At 46.2% G+C, this 13,094-nt stretch overlaps 1 protein-coding gene across 1 annotated transcript in view; it reads right to left on the reverse strand.

Moving 5' to 3' along the window:
- The window catches only part of LOC119445006 (membrane metallo-endopeptidase-like 1), a 30,905-nt gene that overhangs the window by 1,859 nt on the left and 15,952 nt on the right, over positions 1 to 13,094 (reverse strand). Inside the window, exons 9-15 of the mRNA XM_049664839.1 lie at positions 11,036 to 11,169; positions 10,020 to 10,239; positions 8,821 to 8,925; positions 7,433 to 7,486; positions 2,972 to 3,075; positions 2,143 to 2,198; positions 40 to 91 (exon numbers count right to left, since the gene is read on the reverse strand). Of these exons, the coding sequence (XP_049520796.1) occupies positions 40 to 91; positions 2,143 to 2,198; positions 2,972 to 3,075; positions 7,433 to 7,486; positions 8,821 to 8,925; positions 10,020 to 10,239; positions 11,036 to 11,169 (725 nt within the window). The remainder of the gene's footprint in view (positions 1 to 39; positions 92 to 2,142; positions 2,199 to 2,971; positions 3,076 to 7,432; positions 7,487 to 8,820; positions 8,926 to 10,019; positions 10,240 to 11,035; positions 11,170 to 13,094) is intronic.

Raw genomic sequence — 13,094 nt, forward strand, 5'->3', positions numbered from 1 at the left:
GTGCATTGAGGAAATCATTTCACAGGGAAAATGACTTACGGGCTGAGACCTTCCGTGTAGAGCGGTGGTTCTAGCATCGCACCTGGAACGACTGCGATGAATAAAGCGGAAAGGGAAAAATTAGGGGCAGCTTCACACTAGTGGTGCGAAGACTGGACAAACAGCGAAGCTGGCGACCCCACCTAGCTTTATCTCGGTTCGGGAAATTTTTGGTGAGGTTATGCTTCGAGACTCGGCCACGTTTTGCGCAAGATCACCCCGGAATCATCGACAGCCCAAGGAGCAACGAACACTCGGTCATTAAAGTACCTGGACGCTTCTGGACGCTCAAATGCTTTTGCTCGGTTTCGCGGGCTTGTAACTCCGGATCCTCTGCGAATCGCCGACGATACTCGGGATACTCCGCACGGCGCGGTGACGTCATGGCTCGGCAAACCTAAAGGCGAAGCGATGCGGCGCGCATGGTGACCTCACGGCTCACGCAGCTGTGGCGAGGCTCGGCGCGGTCGACGCAGCTGGGGCGAAGCGTTGCTAGGCGACGCACGTCATCGCCAGGCGGAGGTTTTACGCCGACGACGGACCATCCTTGAGCTTAAACACCTTCGCTAGTTCACAGGGGTATAGTGCCACTGCACTACCGTCCAGGATCTGCCCACATTTTCTGTTCGCTCTGCACGGACTAACGGTCGGCCTAAACAGCTCCGCTGCTAAATGGGCATCTTACTCGCTTTTGACAGCCCCAGTACAATTTCCCTGCCGTAGATAAACTTTGTGACGGAAAGCTTTTTCACATTTTAAGGTAAAAACATTGCTTCGATGTCATCCTTATCTTTTTATCACCTCGAAAAGCAGCATGAAAGGGAAAACTTGTTATCCACCCGACTGTGTAGCATCAATCTGCAGAGTAAACCCGTTCTGGTTTCCCAGAAAGAAACCATCGCAGTTGAAGAAAAAGACTCGTCCGGGTCCGGAACTCGAACCCGGGACCAACGCCTTTCCGGGACGGTCGCTTTACCATCAGAGCTAAATATGTTTTGCTTCAACTCCGAGGCCGTCTTTCTGAAAAGCCCGTATGGGTTTGCTCTGCAGCTGTGTGCTATAGTCGGTGGACTTACACCTTCCCCCTCTAATGAACCCTCCTCCAGCTTGCGGGCTTCCACATAACTGATTTGCCATAAAAGCAACATCTTTGACAGAAGCATGTTTATGCGTGAATTTAACACCGAGCGTAGTGCTTTACGTGTATTCTGACATGACGACTGGAAATAGCTCCTTTAGACTACATTCCTGTCGATATTATGTTTGGAGCTAAAGAAAAATAACGCAAGAACGAAAACTATAGCTCAGCAGTTACTACAGAGAATGTCTGAAAATGCCTACTTTGTAAAGGTCACCGAGCCACAGGTGTACTATAGGCCTAAAGGCCGCTCAGCGCTAAGTGCAATGAACAACAAATATTAGCTTTTAGCAGTGCACAAATTGTTACAAGGAAACTCGTTTTGTGTGTGCGTATCGGAAGCCCGTAATACGGGTAGACAAATGGAGAGTGTTCTCGATGAGATAATAATGGAGTTGGGGCACTAGTAGTTTGACAAGTATATAGCGGCAATGGGCAAGCCATTTACGCTATGGAAGTTATAAGAATGGGAAGTTCTAAGGCTTATGGCGCATCCGGAATATGCAGTCGACGGAACTGCGCGTGCGCAGACACATCTTTTCTGCGCCAAGCGGATCCATTGACTTATAAGGCCCGCAATTTGTGAAAATTTGTAATATGTTTTAGGTGGTACGGGGATACGTTAAAAATGTACCCTCACTCATAGTATGGAACGGAACACTTAAAGGGCTTTCAAGAAGCCTTGGTGGCTAAACACACATGCAAAACAAAAGTGCCTTACAAACGTGCACAATACTCAAAACACACAAAAGTGATCTATGATACTAACGACAGAGCATACTGTCGTTAGAGCATACTGTCGACAGAGCATTACCTCGTCAGAGTTGAATTCACACATCACGAGTAACTTGTTCGATAACGAATTCGACGCTTCTGTTCACATTACTCGCGCCTGCGTGTACATGTATGTGGAAGGTTGTCGACGAACGTGTATCACACCATCCAGCAGAAGGAGAGTAACTTACCTACGGTGTTGTATATTGGATCGTAAGAAATTTCTAACGAAGAGTACGGCACATCGCTGGAATGAAAGAAAACACAGTTGGGGCCGATGAACGTTAAACGCGACTGTCCACTTCTACAAACATCTCTAATAGCATTGAATGATGCTTGACGGAAACACCCGACCAACAACGAAAACAACCATACATACAGCTCAAACAGCAATTAAGACAACGACGATAACAACTCTGAAGTTGACCCTCCTACTCAAAACAAAAACAATACCCAAGAGTTAAATTAATCGTTATTTTCCTCACAAAGAAATGGCCGGCTGTTGTTCATTATTTTTGGGTATTTATTTCAGACACTATAAGGAAGGGCGAGAAGAACTCTGCTGCCCATCCGACGGCTGACACCTGAACATGGAAGACCTGCACATACCCATAATTTGTGTGCATTTACTGTATGCTATTATCAAACGCAGCGACCACAAAACTTGCCGCAGGATTCGTAATAACGTAGATACGTTGCACTGATGACATCCCCCTGCCAAAAAAAAAAAAAGAACGCACAAGAAATTTAAACCAACTGTGTTCGTCCATAAGAACAACGTGCCCGTTTCGATAGCCAAGACAACACTTACGAGTATACACCGCTGTTCGTGATTCTTCATTCACTGGCGTTTTCAACCGCACTTAGGGCTACGAACTATCCCTAGATATAAATGGTAAACAATTAATTTATGCATTCACCGCAGTAAGACATTAAATGCCCGACTCATACACCTGTGTATGAGCTGGGCAACACAAGAACTGTGTGGTTGTATGGCCATGTGCCCCTCGTGGGACTCACTTGATGAACTCCGGCCGGTACCACGCCAGCTTTTGCCACTCTCGTTCGGCTTCGGAAACCATCAATTTGACGACGAGAATGACGTACGTGTCTTGATATTCCGTCTGCAGCGAGAAGCGAGTGCTTGTAATGTTAGGCCGCTGCACAACGCCACATTACGGTATGGTGTTTTCGTAGTTATTCTTCCGCATTTATGGCGACAGAACTTAGAACGCCACACCATTACACAAAAGGATAGGAAACTGAGCAAGTCGTTATACACTCTCCCTAACAACAGCAACAAAAAGAAAAACAAGAAAACGAGGAAGAAAGGAAATTGTGAACTGCCCCATGTGAAATCACAACGCATTCATGAAAGTATTAACTAACATTGTATGTTAAGAGTAAATACAGGTTGCCTCCACTGGTTGTTGCATGCTCGCTGCAGGTGGCGAATCCTTGTCACCGTGAAAGATAACGAGGTTATTACTGGTATAACACTAAATTTACAATAAAATATACATCAAGCGAGATATAAGGGAAGTGCGCTCGATATGCAGGTTCGGCGAAGCACACCTGGCCCCTGCTTGCGCCCCTCTTTTCAATTACTTGTGCCAAAGCCGAGCGAGCATGCAACATTCCTTACAATCAATGAACAAATGAATAAATCAATCAGTCCTTCAATGAATCGATCTATCAAAAGGTAAATGAATAAATAATAAAGGTCAGACGCTCGCAAAGAAATAGACAAAATGGATAATCTATTCCTAAATGTTGTAGTTTATTCCCAAGTGTACTGTAATATATTCATGCACAACAATGCCACAATCACTACGAAAGCGGAACTCGAGGGATGTCACTTAGTTTTCACATTATATAGTTGTTTGTCTATTGTTTCTATTGTGCTGTGATTTTAGGGTCTTTGCGAATGCATGCATGGGTCCACGCGTTAGCAAATAAGCCTCTGTATTGACCCTTTTCCCGGCGCTCCCGTGGGCCCTGCCATGTTTGATCACGTGGTGACGCGTCCATTGCTTGCCTCAGCTGCCGCCGTTGCCTCCGTGTTTACAATGCAAGCGCGTGACGCCGGTGTGGCGCAGCAAACCTCCGTTTCGACGCATATCGTAGACGGTGACTGTGTGGACGACACGAAGCTTTGGCCACAGCTTTAGAGGACATGAAGTGCTTTCATAGCTCATTACGCCTTGTCCAAACGGCGCGAGCAGCGTATACGGTGCTTGTACTAAAAGCGAGGCTAGAAATGTATTCCAAGCTGTCCAAACTTCCCACTTATGAATTAAATCAGGATAACTGTTCTCGTTCTTTATTTGGCAAACATTTTGAAGCAGTGGCTTGTCATGTTTCTGACTCAGTAATACTAAGTTCCTCGGTGAGGCTACTATCTGATTGTTTATTTTCAGCCTAATCGCGCTCGCGGGTGTGCTCTGCTGCGATAGATTTGTTCTTGCGGCGCACAAAGCTTGGAATGTAAATGTTATGTACTTTGTGGTATAGCTTGCAGCAAAGACGAATTATCGCTAGTCCGTCGCTTACTCTGTGGACCGTCACGAAACGTTCAGTTTCTGACATTCGTGTCTTGGTGTAGTCGCCGTCACTCACGCTTCGGCACATTGATTCAACTGTGCGCACATTCACTTATTATTATACGTTGGCGATAGGGTGCGTGTAAGTTTGCGTGCGAGTAGGGATGGATGTGTGTAGATAGCGTGTGAGAAACTTACTATGCCAGTAAGTGGCGTTACTTCCTTTTGTAACGAGCGGTACTCATTCTTAAGTGCCGAAGTTGCGGAGTTGAAGTCCTTTCTTTGGAGGTTAGCTATACAGCGCTGGTGGATGAATTATCCTTTTTTATCCTCAAGGAAAGCAGTGCATCGCGAAGGACCGACAACACAGGCAATCCTTATGCAGCAGCGGCGACACAGGTTGATTCCATTCCTTAATACGTGAATCAATATTTTTGCAGCTAACTACCGCACACGTCTTCTCTTTATCGTTGCACATTTTGCAGCATGACTTGGGCACAGTGCATTAGCTAACACCCACTTGCATTTCCGACAGCTGATCGCATAGTAGCAGGGCAGAAACAGTAGTGGCTTCGTATTCGTGCACATTCGCTGAGGCAACGTATGGCGCGCCACCGAAAGCGCCATCTCGTTCCTCTAGAGCAAACTGCTCCGCGAAAAGGGTTAATACTCGAGAGTCGGCGAGCATTTTCCCCTGAATTGCTATCCTATATAGGTCCGCGCTATTCGCCATAGGTAGTACGTCTGTATCTGCGGGCTGTTTTTAAGTGCAGCGTTCAATAAAATCGTCATTATTTCGAGTTCGCGTACAGCGAGAAACGGCGAGTGGAAATCACAGCTCATGTGGTCGAGCCCTCCATTTCTGCGTTTCATCTGGATCCGTTTATTATTTGGTCTTAACCTCATAAAGCAACGATTGAACTATCAAGGGGGTCTATAGTGTGAGCCTGCAGATTAATGTTGGCTACATTGGGTTCTTTATTGGGCACCTAAATCTGGTCACACGAGCGTTTCCTTATTTCGCCCCAATGTGAATGCGGCCACCACTGCAGAGTATATAACCGTCGATGGCGTTTGTTGTAAATCAACGCCCCACACAAGCACTCCACTATCATACTCGAGATGCTTGCCTCTTAACTTTGTGCAAATTCCGGCTTTCCAGCGCATTGATAGCAACAATTCATACACGCGTGGTCGAGTTCGTTTGTCCCGTCTTGGCTTCTGTAATGACCGTGAGTTGCGCGAGTTGTACCTATATTTACAGAATTTTTCGCGAATCAGTCATACTAGGTCTATAGCGCGATGAAAACGACAGAGTCCGTACTTACGAAAGGTAACTCAATTGACATGATCTAGGCAAAAGAAAGAAATGAATTTTCTTCAGAATACTGAAAAATGCACGACAAAAAAAAAAGAAGAAGAAAAAAAGCAGACATTAAAAGAAAATTTTAAGACCGGCCAAGCTCGCATATAGATTAATCACGGCGAACAGCAAATATACGACATTAAGTATTCGTACTGGTGTCCACCAGTACTTTAAAGTACTGGTAGACTTTAAGCTCTTCGTCCGCTCTCCGTCCGAGGAAGCGAGTAAATAGCGCCAAAAAGCTTTGATTGTATGGTGGAGGCCATGACATAATCACCAAAGAGCTCCACGTTGAATTAGCGGTTTTAGTGATTTCGTGCCTGCTCACCACTTTCTGCAGCGCCTGACGTTTCGTCGGCGTCTGCGTGCGTCTGGCATAGCCAATGCATTGCATTTTTCTGTTTGTTCTTTATCGATCGGGCATTAACTGCGCAAACAAAGGCCACAGAATGAGACGGGAAACATTGACGGGGCTTGGGGATGCTTTAACAAATAAAGTATTTATTTCAACCAATTCAAATTTCAAAATCAACCAATTGTCTAAACAACTACACACGTGTTCGGTTTCCCGGAGAGGACTGTTCTTTTTCTGCGAGAGTGACAGGATAGCGCGCTGACTGATGAGTCACTCTTCATTGCAACGCGAAAAGCCGCGTAGCTCTCGCGCATGCAAACATTGTTAGTCAGCGCTGCTAATGTTCATTGGTCAAGAACTAACTAGACCTACTTCACATCTCGCTAAATTGTTGTCCTTTTTATTCCTCCTCCCGACGCCAACCAGCAAATTATATATCTGCGATCGGTCGCTCCAAGCCTCTGTGCCGCAGCCGCCTAACTCTGGCCATAATTAACTCCAAGCGAATTAAAATAGCGTTTGGAAGAATAATTTACCAGTATGACGTGTTTCCTATTCCCGCAAACGATTCCGGCTCGCGCAGTCCGCAAAAGCATAGCCTTCGAGATCTGTTTCTGTTGCTCCCAGGAAACTGACGTCAGGGGCTGGACTTGGATATCACGTATGAAACTTAAACTAAAAGGCAAGACAAATGTAAGTCGGTATCTCGGTTGCACATTTGTGGCACGTGCTGAATAGAGGAATTAACAGCGCGGAAGTGAATTGAATGTTTCCTGAAAGTGAATGAGAATCAAAACTGAAACTTCGAGTACAAACTTCGGCTTCGTGTGATGCTTTACCGGAAGGGAGACGCTTAAGAGACTGTAACGATTTCTAGAACATCTGAAATCAATACCGTGTGGACAGAAGCATTTCCAAGATTTCAGGCGTTCAGGGTGCTTCCTGAAAACCGCATTCTGGCGTAACGCATTTTGCAATAAAATAAAGAATTAAAGAGATGAATGAGATGTTTATTTTTGCGGATTTCCAGAACGTTAAAGTGTTTGCTTATTCGAAGTGAACGATATGAATTTAAAGATACATTCTGTTTTATTCAGCGAATATATCGATCTCAAGATACATTCTGTTTCATTTTTATTATGATGGAGTGGTTGGGGCAACGTTCAGATTCGCGCTAGGCCGAACGAGCCACAGAGTGATGAGCACGCAGAACTTACGTCTTCCACAAGGGCCTCGTTCTGGTCGCCTACAACGAACTTCATGCGCTGAACCTGTGGGAGACAGGATGAAGTATATATATGAGAGTACCACAAGGTGTTGTCAAGTTCAAGTTACTGAGATGTCAGAATACTGTAGAGTTCACGCGTGCGTCGTATAAAAACCATTAAAAAAGTTGCGACTTTTTATTTTGACAAAAATATTGACGGCCTAAATAAAAAATTCGTTACCAACAGTCATTAGATTTCAACTTTTTCTTTATATGCAACAAACTTCAAATTTGGTGAAAGATATTCGCGAAAGACGGCGCTTCAGCGCTGGTGTCCAGCCAAAAAAAAAAAAAAAAGGAAAACGTGGGCAGCTTGTACTATAGTGGTGCAAGGCTGTAGTAAACAGCGGAGCTGATGATTGACCTAGATTCTTCCAGGTTTCACTAGGCTTGGCTAAGTTTTGCTAGGAAATGCTAAGTGCTGCTAGGCACGGTATTCCGAATCGGCTTGCCGCCGATGCGCAGTTTCTCGCTTGACCGCGCGACGCGCTTCAAGATGAGCGGCTTCTTCGGGCGTCCCGATCTTCTTTGGTCGTCCCATGTCAAGGCTACATGCACTCGCCACAGAGTCAACGAGAGTTCTGCCGCCGTCGCGGCGGCTCCGAGCTTTATTTCCCCGGTGACGTCACGGCCAGGCTGCGCCTCCACACTTGCCGGGGCGTGGCTGGTCGAAACCTGCCGAGCCGCCGCCAGACGCGCCTGCTGCAGTCAAGGACACCGCGCGCGTTCGGCGCGAATGCGGTGAAACGGGGAAACGCGGACGGCGTCGGCAGCAGCTCTGCGCGTTGCCTCGTTGGTGTTGTTACAATTTATTTCTCTCTCTCTCTCTCTCTCTCTCGCTATCATTTTCTCTTTCTCTATCGCGAGCATAGCGTTCACCATGCGCATGCCCTCCTTCCCTCTCCTTAACGTCCCATGTCAAGGCAACATGAGCACGGCACGAGAGGAGGCGAAGCACACGCCGCTCCGCGAGGTGGTTGCTAGGCAACGCGCGGTGACGTCATCGTTCAGCGAGGTTTTTTTTGTACACGCTCCAAGGACTGACAGTCGGCTTAAACAGCTCCGCTGTTAAATACCAACAGTAGCTCGCTGCCACCAGCGCGTGCTTGCGTAAGTGCATACGCACGTGTGTTCGCTTGACTCCTGAACATCAGTGGCATGCTACCAATGCATAGTACTACATTATACAGCGTTCTGACGCGCAAGCATTTTGCCACTCTCACCACGAAACCGCGGCATGATTTTATATGCGTATGTGGCATAGTCGTTTCTAAAACCAATTTGTGGCTTCGTAGCTGTGTCTCCACTACATTTTGGTGGAGACTTGGTCTGATATACCTTGGACATGGCGTGCTGCCTCGTGGCCGGGGTCATCCACTCGTTGTAGTCCAAGTTGTGAGCCATTGTGGCTTTCAGTTCCTCGCACATTCTCTCGACTTGCTTCTACGATAACGAAGAACAACAACAAAAAAGTAATCACTGTAAGCACAGCTACCGACGATGTAATCTAAATCAGAGCCTTCGAAATATGGGGCAAGCAAATAGCACTATAATAAAGGTAGAGTTTTTTTCCCCAGATTGAGATAAGTTGTCATTCGATCTCATGCCCTGTGGGTGCAGCATATTGCTTCGTTTTTTTTCACAGTTATTTTTATAGTATTCTCTTTTTCAAGACGCCAAGTTATCAAAATGAGCATCCGGTGATCTCTATTATAACTCGGCATGCCAACCTGCAGTTAATTGTAACGTAGCAATGCTCAATGCTGAGTCAAACAGTTCTTACAGGTAACAAACATTCCAATTTTGGGCAACCTATTGTGTAGGTGCTTAGAAAAACATTTCTGCACATGTCTACAAAAATTTCGTAATTACTTTATTTGCTTGGAAACTTCTTTTTGCTTTATTCTACGCTAATGCGAGCCGACTGCAGTGAACGTCTGCAGTCAAGAACTTTAACATTTAACGAAATATTGTCACTGTAAAAGAAAAGACGGAGAACACGGAATGAATGAAGCGAGGACTAGCGAATCATAGACGACGAAGGCGAAGCTACATGACTTCCTATCGGCTTTTGGCGTCATGTTTAAAGTGTCTACCACCTGCGCCGTTCATGCGTGTATGTCTGAACATTCGCGCCTGCTACTGCCACATAATATATATATATATATATATATATATATATATATATATATATATATATATAAAGGCGGGGGGTACGCCTTCGCAGTTTGTATGTCCTCTTGTGTAACAAAGCGCATTTGGCATGATCGAATGCTGTCCCAGTTAGTCCAGCATAACGTATGAACCTCTGATGCGTTCCATGCAAAAAAGAAAGAAGAAAGACAAAAAATTAAAAAGAACGAAAAAAAAAAAAACACGCTCGTGCACCTAGATTTAGGTGCACGTTAACGAAACCAAGGTCATCCGAAATGAATCCGGAGTCTCCACCATTACAGCGTGCCTCATAATCAGACCGTGGTTTTGGCACACAGCGTCCCGGAATTTACTTTAATCTTATTAGAGAGTAGAGAACCGACCTGCGAGTTTCGCAGCGAGGCGGACTCGTTTCGCAGCAGCCACCCGGCCGTGTGCGGCAGCGTGGCGAGCAGGTCGTGCAGGCAGTGCTCGGAGCGAGGCGCGTTCGAGGCGAGCCCCACGCGCCGCAGGAACTCCTGCCGGATGTCCAGGAACAGCTGGCTCGTGTACGGACCCAGTTCCAGGATGACGCGCCACGTCATGTAGTTGATCAGGTGACGCCTGCAGCAGTGTAGCACGCCCGGCAAACTTATAACCGGGGCGGCGAACTGGTGCTTTCGGGCGTTTGAGCATCTCATCAGGCTACCAGAATTTCTTCTTCGTCGTGTATGATATATACAGTTGGATATCTTACGGCTAATTATGGATCAACTACTATAGCAGCGGTAGTGTGATAACAGTCAAGACAGCATATTTTTTTTTATGATTTGGAGAACTGTTGGCTCTTTGTGGCATACCTGGCACTCATAAGCGTCGAGACCATTGAGGGGGGGGGGGGGGGGAGGCAAGTGTACTCTCGCCCCTTCCCCCTGAGCTGCAAACCTTAAGAAGCCCCAGTTCTCGGCTGCATTTTGTTCTGGACACGTAGCACACTGTTCTAATCTTATCACGTGCGCAGTATGATTCACGGCGGTTACCAGGTATGTCATTATTAAATTGCCTACATACAACCATCATCAGCAAATATTAGCTTCAGCAAGTCTTTGTGAGCTTTGCAGGAACCTGTTTAAAAAACTTCAGAGCCATCTTACGTACATTCTTTATCTGCTCTGGATAACCACCGAGTGCATCTTGTAGAAGTTGCATTTGTGGCTGCGAACAGGTATACCCTATACACTGCAGAAAGTTGAATCGTTTGTTGGCTCCAAATTTATTTTGTGTTCCTCCCTCAATGCATATTTAGTTCGATATACCGCCATACCCCCATCACGAACCGCAACCCCTCCCTATACCAAACCCCAGTACCATTAAAAGAACGAGAAATAATTGATGAAGACGAAACACTATACGTTCTCACCTGATGACGGGCTGGTGAAACAGGTGCGAGAGGTACTGCAGGTACTCCTTGCTCCAAAGCACTACCTCCGGCGCGGCTCGGTTGGTGCCACTGAGGCGTTCCGTGACCTTGCTGATGATTTCGGTGAAGGGAGTCTGCGAATATCCGGCAGAAGAGATTAGTTGATCAAGCGTCTCTTACGTGCAAGCTGTCACCTTCTTCATGTTTTGATGCTAATTAGCGGACCCTATAGCCATTCACTGTTTACAAAAGTGTGTATACCATTACGGGGGCAACGCGACCGACAATAAAAGGTGTGTTGATAAACGGTTAGTACCCATGATTACAATTCTACAATGTACAACTGCACTACTTAATGTGCGTCAACTATTCCCATCCCCTTCTCTCTCTTTCAAATGGCCATGCGACACAACTGTCCACCATTTCCTGCTTTTGTTCCGTGACACTTTTTTTGCGCTCGTTAACGCTGCTTTTTGTGCGTTAATTAATGTGCACAATATGGCGCAGAAACGTGTACTCTTGCTGCATTAAACACAAAATGAGTTTTGGCAGTTTATTCTTTTTTAGCACGAAATATATAGGCGCATGATGGCGCATGACATATATAGGCGCATGATGCACAGAGACGAAAAGTAATTATCCCAATCTACTGATAGCTTGCGAATAACTTGCCCAGCTATGGCCGTGATGCAGTCATCGATGTGGCTTCTTTAATTGGCCCCGTTTTTTCGTTAACAGCCCCTTTTTGTAGTGCCGAGGGCAACTTGTAGTGCTCGTGAAGCCAACACAAAGCCACAGCACGAATACTGTCAGTGAATGAGATATGTATACTGGAGGGCGCGAGCGCAATTCCATCGATAGAAACATTCGCATTTGCGCGGAGTGCGCCTTGACCGGCAAAATGTATACCGACGCGTAATAAGTGACAAGCGTCCATAATGCAGTGAGTCCCACATTCCGTTTTTGTTTGTTTGTTTGTTTGTTTGTTTGCTTATTTGCTTGACTGTGTTTGATTGCATTTGTTTATTGCGAATATGTATTTAGAATACCGCTAACGGCAGATAGCTCGATTCCGACTGTTTGAGTTACTTGGAGAAAAAAAAAACTGATTTTGCTTGCAAGACAAGGCAAAATGATTGAATTAGGTACCCAAATAGTTTGAACTAATTAAAAATGGATCACTGCGATTTGCTCTAATAAGTTCGTAATGTACGGCGCAATGAAGACAAAGACAAGGAAATTTCAACGTTTAATTATGGTGTTTAATGTCATGAAAGTTCACAGTGGGTGATGACACAGGTCGTAATGGAGGGATCAAGATTGATTTTGTCCAGTTAGGGTTCTTTCACAAGCACCAAAAGCAAGGTACACAGGCGTTTTATTGCGATAGCAATTATATGGACACTTCAACCGGATTTCTGCCGTCGCCGTCGCCATGAGGTTCCGTATAGATTCCAAGGGCGATAAAATCGTCGCCGCGCGCCGTATGCGCGAGTGAAAGCGCGCGGGGGACGCGCGCTATCACGGAGAGCCAACGCACGGCGGAAAGCAAACGCGACCGTCGCGCGAAAGGCCGTGGGGGTATTGGGGGGAGGGAGGCGGGGCGACGCTGTACTACGGCACCAAATGCGTATCTTGCAACCCAGCGCAAGGGGAACTGACAACGCAATCTCCCACGCGAAAGCAAAAAAAAAAAAAAAAAAAGGGGGGAGCAGCTTTTACTCTGCCAATACGCTTGCACTGGCTGTGGTGGCCGTCGCCCGCACCGTCTCTTATCTCCACACGGCTCTGACCTTTGTATGCGCTGTGCATTCGCCGCTCAGTTTCCGTTGAAGCGATAGACCGCACGATTCTTCCCCCGCTGCAGCTTTAGCGGCTGCGCTTGCTGCCAGCGTTTTGACAGTCGTTGTCTGCGGTCATTCAGTGTGATCTATTCATGTTTGCTTGTGCGCGATGACATCACGCTTGTCAATTCAGTTAGAAAGCGAATGTGTCCAAGTTTATGCAGCCGATAAAACTACTCTACTATCCCTACTCCGAATAGCTCTCTATCAATTTG

The sequence above is a fragment of the Dermacentor silvarum genome, chromosome 3 (assembly GCF_013339745.2).
Source record: "Dermacentor silvarum isolate Dsil-2018 chromosome 3, BIME_Dsil_1.4, whole genome shotgun sequence".
NCBI classification, from domain to species: Eukaryota; Metazoa; Arthropoda; class Arachnida; order Ixodida; family Ixodidae; genus Dermacentor; species Dermacentor silvarum.